We start from the raw sequence: 27916 nt of genomic DNA on the forward strand, positions 1-27916 counted from the left end.
GCTGAGTGTGTCATATGTAGAAGAGCTGAGTGTGTCATATGTAGAAGAGCTGACTGTGTCATATGTAGCAGAGCTGAGTGTGTTATATGTAGAAGAGCTGAGTGTGTCATATGTAGTAGAGCTGAGGGTGTCATATGTAGAAGAGCTGAGTGTGTCATATGTAGAAGAGCAGAGTGTGTCATATGTAGTAGAGCTGAGGGTGTCATATGTAGAAGAGCTGAGTGTGTCATATGTAGCAGTGCTGAGTGTGTCATATGTAGTAGAGCTAAGTGTGTCGTACGTAGCAGAGCTGAGGGTGTCGTATGTAGAAGAGCTGAGTGTGTCATATGTAGAAGAGCTGAGTGTGTCATATGTAGTAGTGCTGAGTGTGTCATATGAGGAAGAGCTGACTGTGTCATATGTAGAAGAGCCGAGTGTGTCATATGTAGCTGAGCTGAGTGTGTCGTATGTAGCAGAGCTGAGTGTGTCATATGTAGAAGAGTTGAGTGTGTCATATGTAGTAGAGCAGAGTGTGTCATATGTAGAAGAGCTGAGTGTTTCGTATGTAGCAGAGCAGAGTGTGTCATATGTAGAAGAGCTGAGTGTGTCATATGTAGAAGAGCTGAATGTGTCATATGTAGAAGAGCAGAGGGTGTCATATGTAGAAGAGCTGAGGGTGTCATATGTAGAAGAGCTGAGTGTGTCATATGTAGAAGAGCTGAGTGTGTCATATGTAGTAGTGCTGAGTGTGTCATATGTAGAAGAGCTGACTGTGTCATATGTAGAAGAGCTGACGGTGTCATATGTAGTAGTGCTGAGTGTGTCATATGTAGTAGTGCTGAGTGTGTCACATGTAGAAGAGCTGAGTGCGTCATATGTTGCAGAGCTGAGTGTGTCACATGTAGAAGAGCTGACTGTATCATATGTAGAAGAGCTGAGGGTGTCATATGTAGAAGAGCTGAGGGTGTCATATGTAGAAGAGCTGAGTGTGTCATATGTAGTAGTGCTGAGTGTGTCATATGTAGAAGAGCTCAGTGTGTCATATGTAGAAGAGCCGAGTGTGTCATATGTAGCTGAGCTGAGTGTGTCGTATGTAGCAGAGCTGAGTGTGTCATATGTAGAAGAGCTGAGTGTGTCATATGTAGAAGAGATGAGTGTGTCAAATGTAGAAGAGCCGGGTGTGTCATATGTAGCAGAGCTGAGTGTGTCGTATGTAGCAGAGCTGAGTGTGTCGTATGTAGAAGAGCTGAGTGTGTCGTATGTAGCAGAGCTGAGTGTGTCATACGTAGAAGAGCTGAGGGTGTCATATGTAGAAGAGCTGAGTGTGTCATATGTAGAAGAGCTGAGTGTGTCATATGTAGAAGAGCCGAGTGTGTCATATGTAGCAGAGCTGAGTGTGTCATATGTAGCAGAGCTGAGTGTGTCATATGTAAAAGAGCTGAGTGTGTCACATGTAGAAGAGCTGAGTGTGTCATATGTAGAAGAGCTGAGTATGTCATATGTAGCAGAGCTGAGTTTGTAATATGTAGAAGAGCCTCATACACCACCTCCCAGCCCCCCCATACCCCATCCTCAGTCTCCTCATCACCTCATACACCACCTCCCAGCCCCCCCCCCCTGTACCCCATCCTCAGTCTCCTGATACACCACCACTCAGCCCCCCAGTACCCTATCCTCAGTCTCCTCCTCACCTCATACATTACCACCCAGCCCACCCAGTACCCCATTCTCATTCTCATCATCACCTCATACACCACCACCCAGCCCCCACAGTACCCCATCCTCAGTCTCCTAATCATCTAATACACCAAACCCAGCCCCCCCTGCACCCCATCCTCATTCTCATCATACACCACCTCCAAGCCCCCCCCCCGTACCCCATCATCAGTCTCCTCATCACCTCATACACCGCCACCAACCCCCCCGTACCCTATCCTTAGTCTCCTCATCACCTCAAACATCACAACCCAGCCGCCCCCATACCCCATTCTCAGTCTCCTCAGCACCTCATACACCACCACCCAGCCCCCTAGTACCCCATCCTCAGTCTCCTCATGACCTCATACACCGCCACCAAGCCCCCCCCCCAGTGCCCCATCCTCAGTCTCCTCAGTCTCCTCATCACCTCATACACCAAAACCCAGTCCCCCCTGCATCCCATCCTCATTCTCATCATACACCACCTCCAAGCCCCCCGTACTCCATTCTCAGTCTCCTCATCCCCTCATATAACACCACCCAGCCCCCCCATACTGCATCCTCAGTCTCCTCATCACCTCATACACCACAACCCAGCCCCCCTGCACCCCATCCTCATTCTCCTCATCACCTCATACACCACCACACAGCCCCCCTGTACCCTATCCTCAGTCTCCTCATCACCTGATACACCATCACCCAGCCCCCCCCGTACCCTATCCTCAGTCTCCTCATCACCTGATACATTACCACCCAGTACCCCATCCTCAGTCTCCTCATCACCTCATACACCGCCACCCCTCCCCCGTTACCTATCCTTAGTCTTCACCTTAGTCTTCACTCTTGACCTCATAAATCACAACCCAGCCAACCCGTACCCTATCCTAAGTCTCCTCATCACCTCACAGTGGCGTTGCGACCCGGGTGCGGGGGGTGCGGCCCGCACCGGGTGACACCAACCTATTGGGTTTAAGATGCTCCGCAGCACCCACCCCCCCTCCCCAGCTACACCAGCACCCCCATCTGTGCCCGACCGGCCTCCCATCCGTCAGCACCCACCCCCCCCCCCCCCCGCGGCCTTCACCTGCGCTGTGTGTGCGGGTGCGCCCGTCCGTCAGCAACCACCCCCCCCCCCCCTTTCACCTGCACTGTGCACCCGTCCGTCATCACACCCCCCCCCCCCCTCACCTTCACCAGCACTGAGCCCGGCCTCCGCTCCCACGTCTGCGCCATATCCTGACGTCACACCGCATGGCCGTGCAGGAGGACATCAGTTACGTCACTCGCAGGGCGCCCGGTGAGAAGGAGCGCTGCCCTGGATGGGTAAGTGTGTGTGTCTCTATCTATGTTTGTGTGTGTGTGTGTGTGTGTGACTGTGTATATGTGACTCTGTGACTCTGTGTGTGTGTGTGTCTGTGTCTGTGTGTGTGAATGTGTGTTTTTTTGTGTGACTCTCTGAGTGTGTGTGTGTGTGTCTCTCTGTGTTGTATGTGTTTTTTGTGTGTGTGTGTGTGGGGGGGGGGGGGGGGGGTTAAACCAGTGATCTAATGTGGGGAGACTTTGACCCATTGTGGGGAACCTGCAAGGGCACCTGCGGCCTAATGTGGGGAAACTACTACCAAATGTGGGGAGTCTATGCTACCTTATGTGGTGAATCTGTGCTACCAAATGTGGGGAGTCTATGCTACCTTATGTGGGGAGTCTATGCTACCTTATGTGGGGAATCTGTGCTACCAAATGTGGGGAATCTATGCTACCTAATGTGGGGAATCTGTGCTACCTAATGTGGGGAATCTGTGCTACCTAATGTGGGGGAACTGGTACCTACCTAATGTGGGGGAACTGGTACCAAATGTGGGGAATCTATGCTGCCTAATGTGGGGAAACTGCTACCTACCTAATGTGGGGGAACTGCTACCTACCTAATGTGGGGGAACTGCTGCCTACCTAATGCTCCCCCCTGGCAGTAGCACCCTCATCATCCACCAGCAACACCCCCCCCCCCCAGCAGTAGCACCTCCATCAGCAGATCCTGATGGTGGATGATGGCGGTGATCCTGCCGATGGATGATAGGGGGATACTGCCAGGGGGGATGGCCAGTAGCACCCTCATCATCCTCCAGCAACACCCCCCCCCCAGTAGTAGCACCCCCATCATCCACTAGCAACACCACCAATACCCCCCTCCCGTGGTAATAGCATCAGCTAACGGATGTTGAGGGGTGTTACTGCGGTTGTGGTATTATATTCAGAGGGTGCACTGTATGGCAACATTATATTCAGAGGTCACAGTGGGTGGTAGTATTATATTCATGGGGTGCAGTGTGATAGTATTATATTCAGAGGGTACAGTGTGTGGTAGTATTATATTCAGAGGGTACAGTGTGTGGTAGAATTATATTCAGAGGGCGCAGTGTGTGGTAGTATTATATTCAGAGGGCGCAGTGTGTGGTAGTATTATATTCAGAGGGTACAGTGTATGGTAGTATTATATTCATGGGGTTCAGTGTGTGGTAGTATTATATTCAGAGGGCGCAGTTTTTGGTAGTATTATATTCAGAGGGCGCAGTTTGTGGTAGTATTATTAGAGATGAGCGAACTTACAGTAAATTTGATTAATCACGAACTTCTCGGCTCGGCAGTTGAGGACTTATCCTGCATAAATTATTTCAGCCTTCAGGTGCTCCAGTGGGCTGAAAAAGGTGGATACATTCCTAGGAAAGAGTCTCCTAGGACTGTATCCGCCTTTTCCAGCCCACAGGAGCACCTGAAAGCTGAACTCATTTATGCAGGGAAAGTCATCAACTGCCGAGCCGAGAAGTTTGTGACGAGTTGAATTTACTGTAGTTCGCTCATCTCTAAGTGTTATATTCAGAGGGCGCAGTGGGTGGTAGAATTATATTCAGAGGGTACAGTATGTGGTAGTATTATATTCAGTGGGTACAGTGTGTGGCGGTATTATATTCAGAGTGTACAGTATGTGTTGGTATTATATTCAGAATGTACAGTGTTTGGTAGTATTGTATTCAATGGGTATGGAAGTTTTATAATCAGAGAGTATAGTGTATAGTAGTATTATATTTAGAGGATACAGTGTCTGGCTGGTTTATATTAATAATTGTTTTCATATAGAGAGTGAGAATGCCCTGACATAGTGAGGAGACGTCTGGGCGTCACATTCTGCAGAGAGAAGTTTTAGCTGGACCAGGCGGTATGTACCATCTGAATTAGATAAGGGAAGACTATAGAGAAGACGTCACCTGTAGTCACTGATATCATTGTACATTCTCCTCTTTATGTCCTATCAGAGCTGTAGTCACTTGTCAGTTCTACAGTTATGGTGAGTGAAACTACAGCTCCCAGCATAACCTCACCACTGCTCACAGGGGTACTCTACTGGAAAACATATATTTTTTTTTTAATCAACTGGTGCTACAAAGTTAAACAGATTTGTAAATTACTTCAATTTAAAAATCTTAATCCTTCCAGTACTTATTAGCTGCTGTATAAGCGATTCACAGGAAGTTATTTTCTTTTTTAATTTATTCTCTGTCTGACCACAGTGCTCTGTGCTGACACCTTTGTCCTTGTCAAGAACTGTTCATAGTAGGAGCAAATCCCCATAGCAAACCTATCCTGCTCTGGACAGTTCCTGACATGGACAGAGGTGTCAGCAAATAGCACTGTGGTCAGACTGGAAAGAACTACGCAACTTCCTGTGCAGCATACACCAGCTTATAAGTACTGTAAGTATTAAGATTTTAAATAGAAGTAATTTAAAAATCTGTTTTACTTTTATATCAACTGGTGCCAGAAAGTAAATGTTTTCCAGTGGAGTACCCCTTTAAGTAATTCTGGGAGCTGTATATTTAAATGGTGAAAACGTCTTTAACACTTTCCCATTCTGTGGCAACTGGTATATCTGATTATTATGTAGGCAGTACACAACGCTTTTTAAAAAAACGTATACAGGAGCACATTCGAGCTGCAGTCAATCCGCACCATGTGAACGCCTCCACGGTCTCTAGACATTTTCGGGACGTCCGCGGTGGCGATGTCTCTGACATGATTATCTGTGGCATCAAATGTGTTCGCAAACATTTGAGAGGAGGAGATCGGGTTAGAACCCTACGAAACAGAGAGGCCTTTTGGATACATAATCTCCAGACCACTCATCCTAGTGGCCTGAATCTTAGAAATGATTTGATTCTCCATTACTAATTGATTCCATTTTTTAGGGCATTATCTATATTGTGCGGTTTTTCCTTGCGGTTTTTCTATGTTTAGTTTTTTCTTTATAATTATTTTTTTTTTGTCTTATGTTTTGTTTATTTTCATGAACATAGGATATACATTGTTCCATTATTGCATTTTGTGTGGAATTTTATGTGCAACAATATCTTATTACTACTTACAGGTTTTACCTTTAAGTGTTTGTCAGGGTTAATCTGTCGAGGTAACCGAGTGGGTTAATTATTATGGACTTGGTCCAGCAGACTCCTCCCTTCCTCGGACAGATGCCCGTATATAACCTGTCTTTGTAGTGATTTTACAATGTGCTGAGACAAAGGGTGCATACCCGAAACGCGTCCACGCTGCTCATTGGTTGTTTGTTACCTGGCTGAGTCCCGCTTGCATGCGGTTTTATGGGATCTGAATAAACAGAATTTTTCATCGTACCACTGGCTACCTATTTCTGTTCTATCGATTTGTAAATTACTTCAATTTAAAAATCTTAATCCTTCCAGTACTTATTAGCTGCTGTATAAGCGATTCACGGGAAGTTCTTTTCTTTTTTTAATTTATTCTCTGTCTGACCACAGTGCTCTGTGCTGACACCTTTGTCCATGTCAAGAACTGTCCATAGTAGGAGCAAATTCCCATAGCAAACCTATCCTGCTCTGAACAGTTCCTGACATGGACAGAGGTGTCAGCAAATAGCACTGTTTTCAGACTGGAAAGAACTACACAACTTCCTGTGGAGCATACACCAGCTTATAAGTACTGTAAGTAGTAAGATTTTAAATAAAGTAATTTAAAAATCTGTTTTACTTTTGTATCAACTGGTGCCAGAAAGTTAATGTTTTCTAGTGGAGTACCCCTTTAAGTAATTCTGGGAGCTGTATATTTAAATGGTGAAAAAGTCTTTAACACTTTTCCATTATGTGACAACTGGTATATCTGATTATTATACTGGAATTTCTCACAATGCGCTACAACAGTGGTGTCTGTCACAACAGGCTAAAAACTTACTGGGGAGAGGAGGAGGTATGGGGGTGACACCATTTTCTACCACACCGGTTGACACCAACCCTAGCAACGCCACTGTCACCTCATACACCACCACCCAGCCCCCCCCCCCCTCATACCCCATCCTCAGTCTCCTCTTCACCTAATACATCACCACCCAGCCCCCTCATACCCCATCCTCAGTCTCCTCTTCACCTAATACATCACCACCCAGCCCCCTCATACCCCATCCTCAGTCTCCTCATCACCTTAAACACCACCTGCCAGCCCCTCCCTCGTACCCCATCCTCAGTCTCCTCATACACCGCCACGCAGCCCCCCAGTACCCTATCCTCAATCTCCTCATCACCACATACACCACCACCCAACCCCCCTTCACCCTATCCTCAGTCTCCTCATCACCTCATACATCGCCACCCTGCCCACCCCATACCCCATCCTCATTCTCATCATACACCACCTCCCAGCCCACCCTGTACCCCATCCTCAGTCTCCTCATCACATCATACACCGCCACCAAGCCCCCCGTACCCTATCCTTAGTCTCCACATCACCTCATACACCACCACCCAACCCCCCTGCACCCAATTCTCAGTCTCCTCATACACCACCACCCAGCCCCCCCTGCACCCCATCCTCAGTCTCTTCATCACCTCATACACCGCCACCCAGCCCCCCTTGCACCCCATCCTCATTCTCATCATACACCACCTCCCAGCCCCCCCTGTACCCCATCCTCAGTCTCCTCATCACCTCATACACTGCCACCAAACCCCCCTTACCCTATCCTTAGTCTCCTCATCACATCCTACATCACCACCCAGCCCCCGTACCCTATCCTCAGTCTCCTCTTCACCTCATACACCACCACCCAGCCCCCCCTGCACCCCATTCTCATTCTCATCATAAACCAATACCCAGCCCCCCCAAACCCCATCCTCAGTCTCCTCATACACCACCACCCCTCCCCCATCCATACCGCATGCTCAGTTTCCTCATACACCACCATCCAGCCCCCCACACCCCATCATCAGTCTCCTCATCACCTCATACACCGCCCCCCAGCCCCCCAGTACCCTATCCTCAGTCTCCTCATCATCTCATGCACCACCACCCAGTACCCCCAGTACCCCATCCTCATTCTCCTCATCATCTCGTACACCCCCACCCAGCCCCCCCTGCACCCCATCCTCAGTCTCCTAATACACCACAATCCAGTCCCCCCTGCACCCCATCCTCAGTCTCTTCATCAACTCATACACCGACACCCAGCCCCCCTAGTACACCATCATCAGTCTTCTCCACCTCATACACTACCACCCAGCCCCCCCTGCACCCCATCATCAGTCTCCTCATACATCACCACCCAGCCCCCCGTGCACCCCATCATCAGTCTCCTCTTCACCTCATACACCACCACCCAGCCCCCCCATACCCCATCCTCAGTCTCTTCATCACCTCATACACCGCCACCCAGCCCCCCTTGCACCCCATCCTCATTCTCATCATACACCACCTCCCAGCCCCCCCTGTACCCCATCCTCAGTCTCCTCATCACCTCATACACTGCCACCAAACCCCCCTTACCCTATCCTTAGTCTCCTCATCACATCCTACATCACCACCCAGCCCCCGTACCCTATCCTCAGTCTCCTCTTCACCTCATACACCACCACCCAGCCCCCCCTGCACCCCATTCTCATTCTCATCATAAACCAATACCCAGCCCCCCCAAACCCCATCCTCAGTCTCCTCATACACCACCACCCCTCCCCCATCCATACCGCATGCTCAGTTTCCTCATACACCACCATCCAGCCCCCCACACCCCATCATCAGTCTCCTCATCACCTCATACACCGCCCCCCAGCCCCCCAGTACCCTATCCTCAGTCTCCTCATCATCTCATGCACCACCACCCAGTACCCCCCGTACCCCATCCTCATTCTCCTCATCATCTCGTACACCCCCACCCAGCCCCCCCTGCACCCCATCCTCAGTCTCCTAATACACCACAATCCAGTCCCCCCTGCACCCCATCCTCAGTCTCTTCATCAACTCATACACCGACACCCAGCCCCCCTAGTACACCATCATCAGTCTTCTCCACCTCATACACTACCACCCAGCCCCCCCTGCACCCCATCATCAGTCTCCTCATACATCACCACCCAGCCCCCCGTGCACCCCATCATCAGTCTCCTCTTCACCTCATACACCACCACCCAGCCCCCCCATACCCCATCCTCAGTCTCCTCATCACCTCATACACCACTACCCAGCACCCCCCAGTACCCCATCCTCAGTCTCCTCATCACCTCAAACACCACCTCCCAGCCCCCCCTCGTACCCCATCCTCAGTCTCCTCATACACCGCCACGCAGCCCCCCAGTACCCTATCCTCAGTCTCCTCATCACCACATACACCACCACCCAACCCCCCTTCACCCTATCCTCAGTCTCCTCATCACCTCATACACCGCCACCCAGCCCACCCCATACCCCATTCTCATTCTCATCATACACCACATCCCAGCCCACCCCGTACCCCATCCTCAGTCTCCTCATCACATCATACACCGCCACCAAGCCCCTTGTACCCTATCCTTAGTCTCCTCATCACCTCATACAACACAACCCAGCCCCCCGTACCCTATCCTCAGTCTCCTCATCACCTCATACACCACCATCCAACCCCCCTGCACCCAATTAACAGTCTCCTCATACACCACCACTCAGCCCCCCCTGCACCCCATCCTCAGTCTCTTCATCACCTCATACACCGCCACCCAGCCCCCCTTGCGCCCAATCCTCAGCCTCATCGTACACCACAAACCCAGCCCCACCTGCACCCCATCCTCATTCTCATCATATACCACCTCCCAGCCCACCCCGTACCCTATCCTCAGTTTCCTCTTCATCTTATATACCACCACCCAGCCCCCCCTGCACCCCATTCTCATTCTCATCATAAACCACCACCCAGCCCCCCGTACCCCATCCTCAGTCTCCTCAAACACCGCCACCCAGCCCGCAGTACCCCATCCTCAGTCTCCTCATCACCTCACACACCATCACCCAGCCCCCCGTACCCCATCCTCAGTCTCCTTATCACCTCATACACCGCCACCCAGCCCCCCCCCGTACCTCATCCCCCATCCTCAGTCTCCTCATACACCGCCACCCAGCCCCCAGTACCCCATCCTCAGTCTCCTCATCACCTCATGCACCACCACCCAGTCCCCCCGTACCCCATCCTCAGTCTCCTCATCATCTCGTACACCCCCACCCAGCCCCCCCAGTACCCTATCCTCAGTCTCCTTCTCATCACCTCATACACTGCCATCGAGTCGAACCCCCCCCCCCCAGCACCCCATCCTCAGTCAATCCCCCGAGCACCCCATCCTCAGTCTCCTCATTGTTAGTTACCCCCACTATCTGTGGTCTCCTCATCAACCACCCCCCCCGACTCATCAATGAATAACCCCCAGAGCCCCAGTCTCCTCATCAGTCAGTCAATCAATCAGGCCCCCCTCCCCCCGCCCTCTTTCTCCTCATCAATCACCCCATCCTCAGACTCCTCATCAATGAATAAAACAAACACACAATGTCCTCATGAGTTTATCACCCCCAGACCCCAGCACCCCCCTCCGGCAGCCTGTCACATGTCTCCTCACCTTCTCACTGCAGCGATGTGGGACGGGCGGCTGCACCTGCCTCTGCATGGTATCGATAACACAGGGCCAGAGGCAGGGATGCATCAGGGGCTTTGTGCTGACGTGCATGCGTGCCGGTGGGGAGCACGTCTACTCCCATCAGCCCCAGCCCCTGTGGGCCACCCTGGCTATGGGGCCCGGTCGCGATTGTGACCCCTGTGACCTCCATAGCTATGCCACTGCCTCTATATGACCTATGTGATGAATATGATCTATTTGGTATGTGATCTATATGATGCAGGGGTGGCGGTTGTTCTGTCTTCTCAGTGGCATCTGGCACAGGAGGTTACATGTTCCATGCTGCTGGCAGACTTGTTGTCTTAGGGGTGATGACGGATCCTACTGTGCTGAATACTCTCTCTGATTCTACACTTGAGGGTGGATAAAATATCCCTGGTTGTTGTCAGATTTATCCCAGTGTTAAAATGCACACTAAGGTATCGGAACACACAATGGGCTTTTTCCAAGCGTTTCCAGAAATTAAATAACCTATAATAGACTGACACAAGAAAGTGTCCACAAAATGCTTTATTATTTACAAAAATGATTAAATACAGCAAAATGAGAGCATTCCCATTTTAAAATGGCCCACCCCTAAAAAACATCAACCCCAAAAACACAAGATGGGGTGCACATATTGGAATATTCCCAGAGACAACGATCAAACAACAGTGTCACATCTCCCTCATAGTGCACGCCATTATGCCATATGATTTACAAACAGTATTAGTTACCTGTTATTGACATGCTGAGGAATGAGAGAGTACACCCCACCACCACCTCAATACGTGTTCTGAATATTTGTCAGGAAGTGGGGGTGGGTGCAACTGCCTGCCTTATAGGGGTACTCCACTGGAAAACATTTTCTTTTAAATAAACTGATGCCAGAAAGTTATACAGATTTATAAATTACTTCTATTAAAAAATCTTAACCCTTCCAGTACTTATCAGCTGTTGTATACTACAGAGGAAGTTTTTTTCTTTTTGAATTTCCTTTCTGTCTGTCCACAGTGCTCTATGCTGACACCTCTGTCTATTTTAGGAACTGTTCAGAGCAGGAGAAAATCCCCATGGCAAATCTCTCCTGCTCTGGAAAGTTCCAGAAATTGATAGATGTTTCAGCAGAGAGCACTGTGGTCAGACAGAAAAGAAATTCAAAAATAAAAACTTCCTTTGGAGCATTCAGCAGCTGATAAGTACTGGAAGGATTAATATATTTTAATAGAAGTAATTTACAAATCTGTTTAACTTTCTGACACCTGTCGATTTAAAATAAAATGTATTTAAAGGGTTACTCCACTGCTAGACATCTTATCCCCTATCCCAGCAATGGGACCCCCTTGATCTTCCGCTGCACTTGGCATTCAAAACAAATGCTGGGTTCTGGCGGCAGTGGTGGTTATGTCATGGTTATGCCCCTCGTGAATTCACGACACACACCCCTTTCATAGACATGAATAGAGTGGGTGTGATGTCACCAGGGGGTGTGGCCATGATGTCACAATCACGGCCTCCATCTTTGAGTGATCTAAGAAAAACTTGCTACACTATTACTATACACCACTAGAGGGATCCCTGGGTCAACATGATATAAAATGATATAAAGACATAATATGATATGTAAGGAACATGGGGTGGGGGGATTTATCAAATTATTTGGTCTTTTTTTTTGTTTACTTTTGTCGCAAATTACCAGGCGCAGTCACTTTTTGCATTTTTTGGTGCGATAAACCTAATAGGTCAGAAACCAAAGTGTCACGATGCCGGCTGGCAGGTAGTGGACCCTCTGTGCCAGAGAGGGATTGGCGTGGACCGTGCTAGTGGACCGGTTCTAAGCCACTACTGGTTTTCACCAGAGCCCGCCGCAAAGCGGGATGGTCTTGCTGCGGCGGTAGTGACCAGGTCGTATCCACTAGCAACGGCTCACCTCTCTGGCTGCTGAAGATAGGCGCGGTACAAGGGAGTAGGCAGAAGCAAGGTCGGACGTAGCAGAAGGTCGGGGCAGGCAGCAAGGATCGTAGTCAGGGGCAACGGCAGAAGGTCTGGAAACACAGGCAAGGAACACACAAGGAAACGCTTTCACTGGCACTAAGGCAACAAGATCCGGCAAGGGAGTGCAAGGGAAGTGAGGTAATATAGGGAAGTGCACAGGTGAAAACCCTAATTGGAACCACTGCGCCAATCAGCGGCGCAGTGGCCCTTTAAATCGCAGAGACCCGGCGCGCGCGCGCCCTAGGGAGCGGGGCCGCGCGCGCCGGGACAGAACAGACGGGGAGCGAGTCAGGTAGGGGAGCCGGGGTGCGCATCGCGAGCGGGCGCTACCCGCATCGCGAATCGCATCCCGGCTGGCAGCAGGATCGCAGCGCCCCGGGTCAGAGGACGTGACCGGAGCGCTGCAGCGGAGGGAGTGAAGCGAGCGCTCCGGGGAGGAGCGGGGACCCGGAGCGCTCGGCGTAACAGTACCCCCCCCCTTGGGTCTCCCCCTCTTCTTGGAGCCTGAGAACCTGAGGAGCAGACTTTTGTCAAGGATGTTGTCCTCAGGTTCCCAGGATCTCTCTTCAGGACCACAACCCTCCCAGTCTACTAAAAAAAAATTTTTCCCTCTGACCTTTTTGGCAGCCAAAATTTCCTTGACCGAGAAGACGTCCGAGGAGCCGGAAACAGGAGTGGGAGGAACAGATTTGGGAGAAAAACGGTTGAGGATGAGTGGTTTGAGAAGAGAGACGTGAAAGGCATTAGGGATACGAAGAGAAGGAGGAAGAAGAAGTTTATAAGAGACAGGATTAATTTGACACAAAATTTTGAAAGGACCAAGATAGCGTGGTCCCAACTTGTAGCTAGGGACACGGAAGCGGACATATTTAGCGGAGAGCCATACCTTGTCTCCAGGGGAAAAAACGGGGGGAGCTCTTCTTTTCTTATCCGCGAACCTCTTCATGCGTGAAGAAGCCTGTAAGAGAGAATTTTGGGTCTCTCTCCATATAATGGAAAGGTCACGAGAAATTTCATCCACAGCGGGCAGACCAGAGGGCAAGGGGGTAGGGAGGGGGGGGAAGAGGGTGACGGCCGTACACCACGAAAAATGGGGATTTGGAGGAAGATTCAGAGACCCTGAAGTTATACGAAAATTCGGCCCATGGAAGGAGATCTGCCCAGTCATCCTGGCGGGAGGAAACAAAATGTCGCAAATAATCACCCAGGATCTGGTTAATTCTTTCTACTTGTCCATTGGACTGGGGATGATATGCAGAGGAAAAATTTAATTTAATCTTGAGTTGTTTACAGAGAGCCCTCCAGAATTTAGACACGAATTGGACCCCTCTATCCGAGACAATCTGCGTAGGCAACCCGTGAAGACGAAAAATGTGTACAAAAAATTGTTTAGCCAACTGAGGCGCAGAAGGAAGACCAGGAAGAGGGATGAAATGTGCCATTTTGGAGAATCGATCAACGACCACCCAAATAACGGTGTTGCCACGGGAAGGGGGTAAATCAGTAATAAAATCCATACCAATCAGAGACCAAGGCTGTTCGGGGACAGGCAGAGGATGAAGAAAACCAGCGGGCTTCTGGCGAGGAGTCTTATCCCGGGCACAGATAGTGCAGGCTCGCACAAAGTCCCCAACATCCGTCTCCAGAGTCGGCCACCAATAGAAGCGGGAGATGAGTTGCACAGATTTCTTGATGCCCGCATGACCTGCGAGATGGGAGGAGTGACCCCATTTGAGGATTCCGAGGCGTTGGCGTGGAGAAACAAAGGTCTTTCCTGGAGGAGTCTGCCTGATGGAGGCAGGAGAAGTGGAGATCAGGCAGTCAGGTGGAATGATGTGTTGCGGAGGGAGATCAACTTCTGAGGCATCCGAGGAACGAGAGAGAGCATCGGCCCTAATGTTCTTATCGGCAGGACGAAAGTGAATCTCAAAATTAAATCGGGCAAAGAACAGAGACCACCGGGCCTGGCGAGGATTCAGCCGTTGGGCAGACTGGAGGTAGGAGAGGTTCTTGTGGTCGGTGTAGATAATAACAGGAAATCTTGATCCCTCCAGCAGATGCCTCCATTCCTCAAGTGCTAATTTAATGGCTAGAAGCTCTCGATCCCCGATGGAGTAGTTCCTCTCCGCTGGAGAGAAGGTCCTAGAGAAAAAACCACAAGTGACAGCATGCCCGGAAGGATTTTTTTGTAGAAGAACAGCTCCAGCTCCTACTGAGGAGGCATCAACCTCCAATAGGAAGGGTTTGGAAGGGTCAGGCCTGGAGAGCACGGGAGCCGAAGAAAAGGCAGACTTGAGTCGTTTAAAGGAGTCTTCTGCTTGAGGAGGCCAGGACTTGGGATCAGCATTTTTCTTGGTTAAAGCCACGATAGGAGCCACAATGGTAGAAAAATGTGGAATAAATTGCCTGTAATAATTGGCGAACCCCAAAAAGCGTTGGATAGCACGGAGTCCGGAGGGGCGTGGCCAATTTAAGACGGCAGAGAGTTTGTCTGGATCCATCTGTAGTCCCTGGCCAGAGACCAAATATCCTAGAAAAGGAAGAGATTGGCATTCAAACAGACATTTCTCAATTTTGGCATAGAGTTGGTTGTCACGAAGTCTCTGAAGAACCATACGGACATGCTGGCGGTGTTCTTCTAGATTGGCAGAAAAAATTAGGATATCGTCCAGATATACCACAACACAGGAGTATAACAGATCACGAAAAATTTCATTGACAAAGTCTTGGAAGACGGCAGGGGCATTGCACAGTCCAAAGGGCATGACCAGATACTCAAAGTGTCCATCTCTGGTGTTAAATGCCGTTTTCCACTCGTCCCCCTCTCTGATGCGGATGAGGTTATAGGCGCCTCTTAAGTCCAATTTAGTGAAGATGTGGGCACCTTGGAGGCGATCAAAGAGTTCAGAGATGAGGGGTAAGGGGTAGCGGTTCTTAACCGTGATTTTATTAAGACCGCGGTAGTCAATGCAAGGACGTAGGGAGCCATCTTTTTTGGACACAAAGAAAAATCCGGCTCCGGCAGGAGAGGAGGATTTACGGATAAAGCCCTTTTTTAGATTCTCCTGGACGTATTCGGACATGGCAAGAGTCTCTGGGGCAGAGAGAGGATAAATTCTGCCCCGGGGTGGAGTGGTACCGGGAGGAGGTCGATAGGGCAATCATAAGGCCTGTGAGGAGGTAGAGTCTCAGCTTGTTTTTTGCAGAAAACATCCGCGAAGTCCATATAGGCCTTAGGGAGACCGGTTACTGGAGGAACCACAGAGTTACGGCAAGGGTTACTGGGAACCGGTTTTAGACAGTTCTTGGAACAAGAGGACCCCCAACTCTTGATCTCCCCAGTGGACCAATCCAGGGTTGGGGAATGAAGTTGAAGCCAGGGAAGTCCAAGGAGAATCTCCGAGGTGCAATTGGGGAGGACCAAAAGTTCAATCCTCTCATGATGAGATCCGATGCTCATAAGAAGGGGCTCCGTGCGGAAACGTATGGTACAGTCCAATCTTTCATTATTTACACAATTGATGTAGAGGGGTCTGGCGAGACTGGTCACTGGGATGTTGAACCTGTTGACGAGAGAGGCCAAAATAAAATTTCCTGCAGATCCAGAGTCCAAGAAGGCCACTGTAGAGAAGGAGAAGGCAGAGGCAGACATCCGCACAGGCACAGTAAGACGTGGAGAAGCAGAGTAGACATCAAGGACTGTCTCACCTTTGTGCGGAGTCAGCGTACGTCTTTCCAGGCGGGGAGGACGGATAGGACAATCCCTCAGGAAGTGTTCGGTACTAGCACAGTACAGGCAGAGGTTCTCCATACGGCGTCGTGTCCTCTCTTGAGGTGTCAGGCGAGACCGGTCGACCTGCATAGCCTCCACGGCGGGAGGCACAGGAACAGATTGCAGGGGACCAGAGGAGAGAGGAGCCGAGGAGACGAAACGCCTCGTGCGAACAGAGTCCATATCTTGGCGGAGTTCCTGACGCCTTTCAGAAAAACGCATGTCAATGCGAGTGGCTAGGTGAATAAGTTCATGTAGATTAGCAGGAATTTCTCGTGCGGCCAGAACATCTTTAATGTTGCTGGATAGGCCTTTTTTGAAGGTCGCGCAGAGGGCCTCATTATTCCAGGACAATTCTGAAGCAAGTGTACGGAATTGTACGGCATACTCGCCAACGGAAGAATTACCCTGGACCAGGTTCAACAGGGCAGTCTCAGCAGAAGAGGCTCGGGCAGGTTCCTCAAAGACACTTCGGATTTCCGAGAAGAAGGAGTGTACAGAGGCAGTGACGGGGTCATTGCGGTCCCAGAGCGGTGTGGCCCATGACAGGGCTTTTCCGGACAGAAGACTGACTACGAAAGCCACCTTAGACCTTTCAGTGGGAAACAGGTCCAACATCATCTCCAGATGCAGGGAACATTGGGAAAGAAAGCCACGGCAAAACTTAGAGTCCCCATCAAATTTATCCGGCAAGGATAAGCGTATCCCAGGAGCGGCCACTCGCTGCGGAGGAGGTGCAGGAGCTGGCGGAGGAGATGACTGCTGAAGCTGTGGTAGCAACTGTTGTAGCATAACGGTCAGTTGAGACAGCTGTTGGCCTTGTTGCGCTATCTGTTGTGACTGCTGGGCGACCACCGTGGTGAGGTCAGCGACAACTGGCAGAGGAACTTCAGCGGGATCCATGGCCGGATCTACTGTCACGATGCCGGCTGGCAGGTAGTGGACCCTCTGTGCCAGAGAGGGATTGGCGTGGACCGTGCTAGTGGACCGGTTCTAAGCCACTACTGGTTTTCACCAGAGCCCGCCGCAAAGCGGGATGGTCTTGCTGCGGCGGTAGTGACCAGGTCGTATCCACTAGCAACGGCTCACCTCTCTGGCTGCTGAAGATAGGCGCGGTACAAGGGAGTAGGCAGAAGCAAGGTCGGACGTAGCAGAAGGTCGGGGCAGGCAGCAAGGATCGTAGTCAGGGGCAACGGCAGAAGGTCTGGAAACACAGGCAAGGAACACACAAGGAACGCTTTCACTGGCACTAAGGCAACAAGATCCGGCAAGGGAGTGCAAGGGAAGTGAGGTAATATAGGGAAGTGCACAGGTGAAAACCCTAATTGGAACCACTGCGCCAATCAGCGGCGCAGTGGCCCTTTAAATCGCAGAGACCCGGCGCGCGCGCGCCCTAGGGAGCGGGGCCGCGCGCGCCGGGACAGAACAGACGGGGAGCGAGTCAGGTAGGGGAGCCGGGGTGCGCATCGCGAGCGGGCGCTACCCGCATCGCGAATCGCATCCCGGCTGGCAGCAGGATCGCAGCGCCCCGGGTCAGAGGACGTGACCGGAGCGCTGCAGCGGAGGGAGTGAAGCGAGCGCTCCGGGGAGGAGCGGGGACCCGGAGCGCTCGGCGTAACACAAAGTCTTGTATTTCAGTTGAATATTTAGTCAGGAAGGTGCAGTGGTAACAAATTCACTATCTGCAACTTTTCTAAAAGTCACAAATTTTGAGGGCAAAAGGCTCTGAAGAGTCGGAAACCTAAGTAAGCCTGGACCACACTTAAAATATCGTAGAGTCACATCTTTTTTTTTCTATTTGAGCAATAGTTATCAAACACCTTGCGACAAAAACACTTCACAAGAGTTGATCAATATCCCCAATGATATCCATCTTTTACATGGATCATATGAATTAGTAAATATTTACAATCATAATATTTAATATATTCATGATCAATAACTAGTGGATGCATCAATAGTGAGCAATTAAATAATTTAATTTATAATTATATTGTATGGGTATTAATGTAATCATGGATTTAATTTAAAAAAACTAAACAAAACATTATAAATCCACAGCCCCTGCCCCACAGCTCCAAGGAGATCACATAATTCAGGATCTGGGAGATGGAAAATCTGTAACTCCACATCCTAATATACAAACCCTTCTATATTGCATCACTTTATTATAATGTTTTGTTATGTCAAGCACAATGCAGATGTATTTATTTGTTCCTGATCCCCTTACAGACTCTTACACCCCCTGCTTATCCTATACCAGATATAAGAGCAGCTGAAATGATTGTGCTGTGTTATTATAAGTCTTAGTCACCATCCATAGTTGTATCTATTTGCGCCCCTGTAACTTGTATCAGCACCTGGGAAATACAAATACTTGTTACTATTTGGTAACATGTAAAGATTAGAATACAAAGCTCTCACCACCAGGTGTCGCTATTGTAACACAATGTATCTGATCTGTATAAACTGTAACTGGAAGGATTTATACTGCTGTGATAGACGATCTCTATGGATAGATGTGATTTAAGGAAGTTATGATTTACCCAAATTTGGGGGTACATTTAACTCTTTCGATAGCTGGTTTTGCACATGGTGTTTTATCCATCCTGAGAATTATTGGGCTTATTTGTTTGTATGGTATTTTAATACCAATGCAGCCCCGAATGGAGTCTGATTATAGGGGGCGCTGTACTGCACAGTAAAGATTTAGGGGTAGTGACCGCTGACCGTGATTGGGATATGAAGGGGGAAAGCAAAGAGCAGACATAAGGAGGACACTGAATGGTTAACTGTGTGGGCGGAGATATTAGCCCCGATACTGGAGGTTCATTGGTTGATCACCGGAGATCATGTGATTGTGATATTCCCGATCTTCGGCTGATCGTTTTCCCGCTCTCTCCCCTTCTATCATATAACACGTGGGGTCAGGCTCTCGGACGATTATTCTCGGTCACTCTCATTGCACATATCGGGGCTCCATATAATGTCGTACAATGTGTGCAGGGTCTTGGTGCCCGGGGGGTGAGCAGTCCTGTAGACCTGGTAATGCTGCCCGAGTGATCGATCCATTCACAAGAATCGTTCTGCCATCTGCTGCTCCCCGCACACACATTATACACCTGACAGATTATTGTGCTGCTATTGATCCTCTCCCATGTGTGTAACATACAGCTCACACACCTGCCCGATCACCATTCCCGCTCGGTACAATGACGACTGCTCTTCTCTACATTGTTGGGGAGAATCGCGGTAAGAAAAAAAAAAAAACTGATTATTTAGAATCGGAAAATACAGCAAACGTTTCGGAATGGGCGGGATATTCAAAACCTTCTCGTCTCGTGTTCAGCCAATCAATGAAAAGGGGAGGGGTCAGGAATGTAAATTTGGTTAAAAGAAACGCCCCCGGATGATGTCATATTTGTTACAGTTCTCTGTCTGGTCCGCTCCTGTGCTATATAATCAGGACTCGGCCGCACTCAGTATTCTGCAGTCTACTCGCTACATAGAGAAGATGTCTGGACGCGGTAAAGGAGGGAAAGGTCTCGGTAAGGGCGGAGCCAAGCGGCACAGGAAGGTGCTCCGGGATAACATCCAGGGCATCACCAAGCCTGCCATCCGCCGTCTAGCTCGCAGGGGAGGCGTGAAGCGCATCTCCGGCCTCATCTATGAAGAGACTCGCGGTGTCCTGAAGGTTTTCCTGGAGAACGTCATCCGTGACGCCGTCACCTACACCGAGCACGCCAAGAGGAAGACCGTCACCGCTATGGACGTGGTGTACGCCCTCAAGCGCCAGGGCCGCACTCTCTACGGCTTCGGAGGTTAATTCTGCTTCTACTCGGCTCCATCTCATCAACCCAAAGGCTCTTCTCAGAGCCGCCCACATGTTCTATGGAAAGGCTATAATTCCTTGTGTCTTCTGTACTGAGAGGTTGTGTGATCGGTGTTTTGCTCTTGTGGTTGCGGTGTTTGTTTTTCCCTTTTCTGCCATAATCTCTGCACCTGATCAGTCTATCGGTGTTTCCCTCTATCTGCTCCGGGGGATCTCCTCTGAATGTTCTGACTACTGCCCTCATCTTCCTCCGTGATTCTAGTTACTGTTACAATCTACACTCATCTTCTCCAGATTACATTACTTCCCTCCCCACCATATCAGTCATTACCTCCCTAAAGAGTCCGTGTTATAGAAGATGCAGATCTCCTGATAATATCCGGGTAACAATTATCTATATCCCGCTATCTGGACAAATAAGCCTTCACTCTATAACACCTGTAGGTTAATGGAGCTGTTCACACCCAAGTATATTGTATATATATATTCCGCCTGTTCTCATAAGCAGGATCCCGGGATTGTTCTCTGCAGTTAACCCTCTCAGTGCTGAGTTCAGTTACTATAGTGATGTAGATCGTGTCCTCTGCAGTGTAATGCGCCTGTGTGATCGGTGCTGCTGGCTTCAGTCTCCCGACACCTGTGACCGTAATTGGTGCAGAGGACACTGAAGGGTTAACTCTAGGCGGAGTTATAGACCCGAATGTTCGCTCATTGGATGATCACCGCAGTTGACTATTTTGAAATCCCCGCTCTTCTTCTGGTCGTTTCTCCCTTTGTCTCGTCCTCTTCCCTGTACACGTGACTACATTCCTCTGGTTTCTGTAAATAGGAAGAAAAAGGCGGCGGAGGGGAAACTGTTAGGGGCCGATCAGGGGGATTCTATTGAGGCCTTTGCGGTAGAAGGAGAGAGGACACTATGTCCGGGGCTGACATCACAATGGTGGGTGTATACGGGGTCTTCCCTGCAGAGTATATAGAGGAGCCGCGTCCCTGTCCTATTCCAGACCTGATACCGATCACATCCTGCAGCCTCCCCCAGCAGCCTGACACCTTCTCCTGAAGAGGAGGCGGCGGGGAAAGTATTTTTGATACCATTTTATTGTTCTATGTATTAAATTACTGGAAAAGATCGCCCAGTGTGAACACTGAACGTGCGGTTGTTTTACAATCTATTTTACCTGTCAGCGATCACCGTGTATTTAGACCTGATGAAGTCTTAGTGGGGGGAGAGATTCCAGGGCCCGTCATTGATGAAATCCTTCCCGATCTGGATATAACGCGTGTCTGTGTGAATATAGCGTTAACTATAGAAAAGCCTTGGATGAATCTTCTGAAAGTAAAATAATTAAAATATGAAAAAAAAAAAATCAAGATGGAACATTAAAACTAATACCAATAAAACGAGGAAAGATGCAAAAAAAGAGAATAAAACATTTATCATGAAGCATAAAAGTAGTCACAGGGCTAGTAGTATTATTGGTTACAATAGATAATAATCTAAACCACTGAAATGCGTCTGGTTACCCCCATCTATGTCACCACACAACTGGAAAATCATTATTTGCGCAAAAAACAAGATTGTGACAACTTTCAATCATTAACTCTTTAGCGAGGACTCTACTCCAGTATTATCACTGGGAACATCCAGACCGCACCTGGACACCACCGATCTCTCCCCTTCAGGCTTCCATGCACGGCCGGTTTATTCACAAGCTGAGACCGAGACAGCGGGAGGGTGATCGGTGTATGAGTGGGAGCGCTGTGCGGTTATCTACACCAGACTTTTACTTATAATTCATGACTAGAATTAATTTCCAAAGATTATAACCAACGGCAGCTGTGCGAGCATTGCGCATAGGATTAGGATCTTTATTGGTGGCATACACACAGTGCGATATCCGGAGCATACAACGATGTTTTATTACGTTTATTTTCTGTAATATTCAGACATTTTCATGTCTCGTTCGTTACATTGTTACAACTAACAGGATTGTTACTTTTTATAACAGAGCTCAGAATTACTTCACTGATGTCGGTTTTACTTGTTAACCCCTTAACTATTTAGTTTTTCTGTGATTTCCATTTATCTAATAATACTAGTAGCCAAAAGGCCCCGAGATTACTTTTGTTTTTATAAATATTTTTTACTCACTAATAAAGTGAACTAGCTGAGCGCATCTACTTTACTATAACTTCCCTCGTTTTATTATATTTATTTTGTTTCCTGTTTATTTATACAGACAAACAGCGACAATCGTGGAATGAGCGGGAAAATAACCAACGGTTTTGTAGCCGGATACAAAGCGCTCAGTGTCTCCAGATAATAAGGTGTCAGGACCGGCCGGCTCTGGGGCGATTATTCCCGGGCACTGTATACAGCGAGTGCCGGGATCTATATGTAACCAGCGATGGAGAAGCGCTGACCCCTGATCGGCTGGAGATCCGATGTGTTCAGGAGGTTACAGTATAGGGGGCGCCATCTCTACACTGCGGTCCAGTCAGTTTTGGAGGATCCGTAAATTACATTGTGAGAAAAATCCTATGGAAACTTATATTCACACTATGGAAGAGTATTAACCCCTCAAATAGCAGCTAATTCATCCCTGATGTGACAGATACAGATGTGCAGAATGTTCTTATCCACCCCATAACAGATCAATCAGTGCAGATCCCTTTCACACCCGAGATCAGCGGTGCCAGCTCTGTAGTAGACAATGTGGGCGGCTCTTAGAAGAGCCTTTGGTGTTCAGGATGGGTCTGGGATAAGCGGTGATCACTTGCTCTTTGCCGCTTTGCTGCTCTCGGTCTTCTTGGGCAGCAGCACGGCCTGGATGTTGGGCAGGACGCCTCCCTGGGCGATGGTCACCCCTCCCAGCAGCTTGTTCAGCTCCTCGTCATTGCGCACGGCCAGCTGCAGGTGACGGGGGATGATGCGGGTCTTCTTGTTGTCCCGGGCGGCATTACCGGCCAATTCCAGGATCTCAGCGGTTAAATACTCCAGCACAGCGGCCAGGTACACGGGAGCACCGGCGCCCACCCTCTCGGCATAGTTCCCTTTGCGGAGAAGCCTGTGCACACGACCGACGGGGAACTGGAGTCCTGCCCGGGATGAGCGGGTCTTTGCCTTAGCCCGAACCTTCCCTCCTTGTTTGCCGCGTCCAGACATAATGGTAAGTGAATCCCAAATGTTCAAGAGAATCCTCTCCGAGATGTAACTATTATTTTCCTTCTGCTGCCTTTTATAGGTTTCAGCTCCGCCCTCCGGCTCCTGTGATTGGGTAGATTTGAATCCGGCCAATGGTGACGAGACTTGACCAATAAATAATTCCCAGGGCGTGGTTTAGGACGCTCCCACAGGTCACATGATTTGCTCCTCCAGTAGAACAGCGAGCAGACAGCATTTCTCATTTGCATGGGCTGCCTATAAATACGGCTGCGGTGGGAGGAGGAAGCATCATTATTCTCTCTCTGTTCTAGTGAAGAAGTATTGTGACTGATCATCATGCCTGATCCCGCCAAGTCTGCTCCAGCGCCCAAGAAAGGCTCCAAGAAAGCCGTGACCAAGACTCAGAAGAAGGACGGCAAGAAGCGGAGGAAGACCAGGAAGGAAAGCTATGCCATCTACGTGTACAAGGTGCTCAAGCAGGTCCACCCTGACACCGGCATCTCCTCCAAGGCCATGGGCATCATGAACTCCTTTGTGAATGATATCTTTGAGCGCATCGCAGGGGAAGCCTCCCGCCTGGCTCACTACAACAAGCGCTCCACCATCACCTCCCGGGAGATCCAGACCGCCGTGCGCCTGCTGCTGCCTGGAGAGCTGGCCAAGCACGCCGTGTCCGAGGGCACCAAGGCCGTCACCAAGTACACCAGCGCCAAGTAACCTGCTCCGCCTCCTGCTGTCACCCCAAAGGCTCTTCTAAGAGCCACCCACATTGTCTATAATAGAGCTGGAGCTTCTCCTGTCTGTATTCCCCGTATTCTCTTCTGTCTATGTGGCCGCTATTCTGTCAGTACAGTCTATTGATACTATATATATTCTGCTCCGGGATCGGGTGAGATCAGAGCGGCGGCTGCGGTTCTCCCTGACTGCAGGGTGTATATTCTCCTGTGCCCACACGTCGTCTCTCCACGATCAATAAATTCTCATTCACTGATCGGGGAATCTATTGATCGGAATCGCTGGGGTTTATTATGAGACACTCATCCTGCTGCTATAATCTTTGTGCACTGACTGGGAGGGGACAATAGAGAAACAAGGAGGATGAGGGTAGTAGTCAGCCACAGAATCAGCCTCTACATCTCGGGGAGATCTCTCCATTGTAATCGGGACCGCGCACACGGCTGATTGTTAACCCTTTAGCGGCATGTTTACTACAATGAAATGACAAAGGACCCGAGCCCGACTCTACACAGCAGGGAGGACACCACAGTATCGGTATTTCTCCGCTCATAGGCAGCATTAATTCTATATAAATCCCGATGGGTCAATGATAATTTATTAATGCCCCTTTCCACACTCACACATTGGCTGATCACAGGACGTTCAGGGTTTGAATTTCCCGCTTCCTCCAGACCCGATAACAATGGAGAGATCCCCCTCATTCTCGTGTATGCCACCAATAAAGATCCTAATCCTATGCGCAATGCTCGCACAGCTGCCGTTGGTTATAATCTTTGGAAATTAATTCTAGTCATGAATTATAAGTAAAAGTCTGGTATAGATAACCGCACAGCGCTCCCACTCATACACCGATCACCCTCCCGCTGTCTCGGTCTCAGGTCTGGAATAGGACAGGGACGCGGCTCCTCTATATACTCTGCAGGGAAGACCCCGTATACACCCACCATTGTGATGTCAGCCCCGGACACAGTGTCCTCTCTCCTACCGCATCAGCCTCACTAGAATCCCCCTGATCGGCCCCAACAGTTTCCCCTCCGCAGCCTTTTTCTTCCTATTTACAGAAACCAGAGGAATGTAGTCACGTGTACAGGGAAGAGGACGAGACAAAGGGAGAAACGACCAGAAGAAGAGCGGGAATTTCAAAATAGTCAACTGCGGTGATCATCCAATGAGCGAACATTCGGGTCTATAACTCCGCCTAGAGTTAACCCTTTAGTGCCCGCTCGTTTCCCCTCTATGCACCAATTACGATCCCAAGTGTCGGGAGACTGAAGCCAGCAGCACCGATCACACACAGGCGCATTACACTGCAGAGGACACGATCTTCATCACTATAGTAACTGAACTCAGCACTGAGAGGGTTAACTGCAGAGAACAATCCCGGGATCCTGCTTATGAGAACAGACGGAATATAGGAGCAGAACAATGGAGAGGATAAGGAATCAGCTCGTTCTATAGATAATTTGGTGGCTCTGAAAAGAGCCTTTGTGTTGTATGCGGGTCTCGGGCAGATCTAAGCTCGCTCCCCACGGATCCTGCGGGCCAGCTGGATGTCTTTGGGCATGATGGTGACCCTCTTGGCATGGATGGCGCACAGATTGGTGTCCTCAAAGAGTCCCACCAGATAAGCCTCGCTGGCCTCCTGCAGGGCCATGACCGCCGAGCTCTGGAAGCGAAGATCGGTCTTGAAGTCCTGGGCGATCTCCCTCACCAGGCGCTGGAAGGGGAGCTTCCGGATCAGCAGCTCAGTGGACTTCTGGTAGCGGCGGATCTCACGGAGAGCCACTGTACCTGGACGGTAGCGGTGAGGCTTCTTCACTCCGCCAGTGGCGGGAGCGCTCTTCCTGGCGGCCTTGGTAGCCAGCTGTTTGCGGGGAGCTTTCCCTCCGGTGGATTTACGAGCGGTCTGCTTGGTCCTGGCCATGATTCTACGTACACAGCGGAGAAGTGATGGGAAGAGAGGAAAGAGCGGAATATTTATACTCCTGGTCTCATCACCATTGGCTCATGTAAACCCCACCCCTGCATCCCATTGGCTGATTCTTACAACCAATGAGCCCGCCAAAATACATGTGACGTCAACAATTGTTCTTTGTTAGAAAGAGGCAGGACCCATCCTCGCCCTATTCGGCCCTTCCCCATTTCGGGTGTTCACACTGAATATAGGGGAGCGGCAGGCAATCAGACTCTATTCGGGACTGCATGACTTTATATAGTAATAAAACTATGCAGCAAACTAACCCTCAGGATGGGGGAAATAATATGTACACAACCTATTACCCAAAGGGTTACATTTATCCCCAAATATCTGGTATATTAATAATTGCCATAATCCCGTCTATCCTTAGGGCGTCATTTATCACAGCAGTGTAAATCCTTATAGTTTATACACAGGATCTACAATGTGTTACAATAGTGACACCTGGTGGAGAGATTTATAATCTTTTTGTTGCCGATTTGTAACTATTTATATTTCCCCCAAGCGCTGACCCTACAAGTGTTACAGAAAGATACAACTATGGTTGGTTACAGAACAGACTCAGCTGAGTGTTCATAAGGGGATCTAGAACTAGTAAAGGCAGATGTATTGGGATTGATAAAATATAATAAAGTGATGATAATATAGAAAGGATTTATATCACTGTATTATATCCTCTATATATCCCAGGGGTTATGACGGACGTTATTCAGCTGTTCACATAAAATGGATGTTTAAAGGGGTATTCCGGTGGAAAATATTTTTTATAGGTCTTTAACTTCCTTGCACCAGTTGACTTATAAACAGATTTGTAAATTACTTCTATTTCATTTTTTTTTAACATTCCAGTACTTTTTAGCAGCTTTATGCCACCGAGGAAATTATTTTCATTTTGAATGTCTTTTCTGTCTTGTCCACAGTGCTCTCTGCTGACACCTCTGTCCGTGTCAGGAACTGTCCAGAGCAGCATAGGTTTGCTATGGAGATTTTCTCCTGCTCTGGACAGTTCCTGATATGGACAGAGGTGTCAGCAGAGAGCACTGTGGACAAGACAAAAAAAATTTCAGAAAGAACAGAATTTCCTCTGTAGCATACAGCTGCTAAAAAGAACAGGAAGGATAAAGATTTTGTAATAGAAGTAATTTACAAATCTGTTTAACTTTCTGGCACCAGTTCATTAAAGAAGAAAAAAAAAACTAGAATACCCCTTTAATAATGGATGAATACTCACAGTGTGAAAGTAGCCGAGCAATCCAAAAATGTAATGGAGATACCTTTTCTAATAAAATTTCCTAGGGTACCAAAAAAAAAAAAAATATATATATATATATATATATATATATATATATATATATATATTAAAAAAAAGATACTATGTGAATAGAACACATGATGACTGCTGACACTGACAGTTGTATTTATTTTATATATATTTCTTACATAGCTGGTCATTAAAAGCACATTACAGTACGAGCCACAGAGACCACATAGGTGTCAGCTATAGCACCTTCACATTAGGGTCAACCCCCATAACATCCCAGTCACAGTGCCCCATAATAATGCCACCCACAGTGCCCCATAATAATGCCAACCACAGTGCCCCATAATAATGCCAACCACAGTGCCCCATAATAATGCCAACCACAGTGCCCCATAATAATGCCAACCACAGTGCCCCATAATAATGCCAACCACAGTGCCCCATAATAATGCCAACCACAGTGCCCCATAATAATGCCAACCACAGTGCCCCATAATAATGCCAACCACAGTGCCCCATAATAATGCCAACCAC

At 49.0% G+C, this 27916-nt stretch overlaps 2 protein-coding genes across 9 annotated transcripts in view; one reads left to right on the plus strand and one right to left on the minus strand.

Annotated features, from left to right (window-relative positions):
* The window catches only part of LOC130332584 (uncharacterized), a 79650-nt gene that overhangs the window by 12128 nt on the left and 39606 nt on the right, over positions 1–27916 (plus strand). For 2 of the 8 annotated variants that reach the window (XM_056553745.1, XM_056553746.1), the window contains exon 1: positions 2902–3000. The exons of the other annotated variants lie outside the window; for them this stretch is intronic. In XM_056553745.1, coding sequence (XP_056409720.1) covers positions 2929–3000 — 72 coding nt within the window. In that variant the 5' untranslated portion in view covers positions 2902–2928. Of the gene's footprint in view, positions 1–2901; positions 3001–27916 lie in introns of those variants that run through there. 8 annotated transcript variants of the gene reach the window in all.
* On the minus strand, positions 25657–26070 carry LOC130332587 (histone H3). The gene has a single exon (XM_056553757.1). It carries the CDS (start codon positions 26065–26067, stop codon positions 25657–25659), a length of 411 nt encoding a protein of 136 aa, XP_056409732.1. The 5' UTR covers positions 26068–26070.

The sequence above is a fragment of the Hyla sarda genome, unplaced genomic scaffold, assembly GCF_029499605.1.
Source record: "Hyla sarda isolate aHylSar1 unplaced genomic scaffold, aHylSar1.hap1 scaffold_38, whole genome shotgun sequence".
Lineage (NCBI taxonomy): Eukaryota > Metazoa > Chordata > Amphibia > Anura > Hylidae > Hyla > Hyla sarda.

What these genes read in the sequence shown, in the direction of transcription:
- LOC130332587 (XM_056553757.1), bottom strand. Translation starts at nt 26,067, where the DNA reads ATGGCCAGGACCAAGCAGACCGCTCGTAAATCCACCGGAGGGAAAGCT.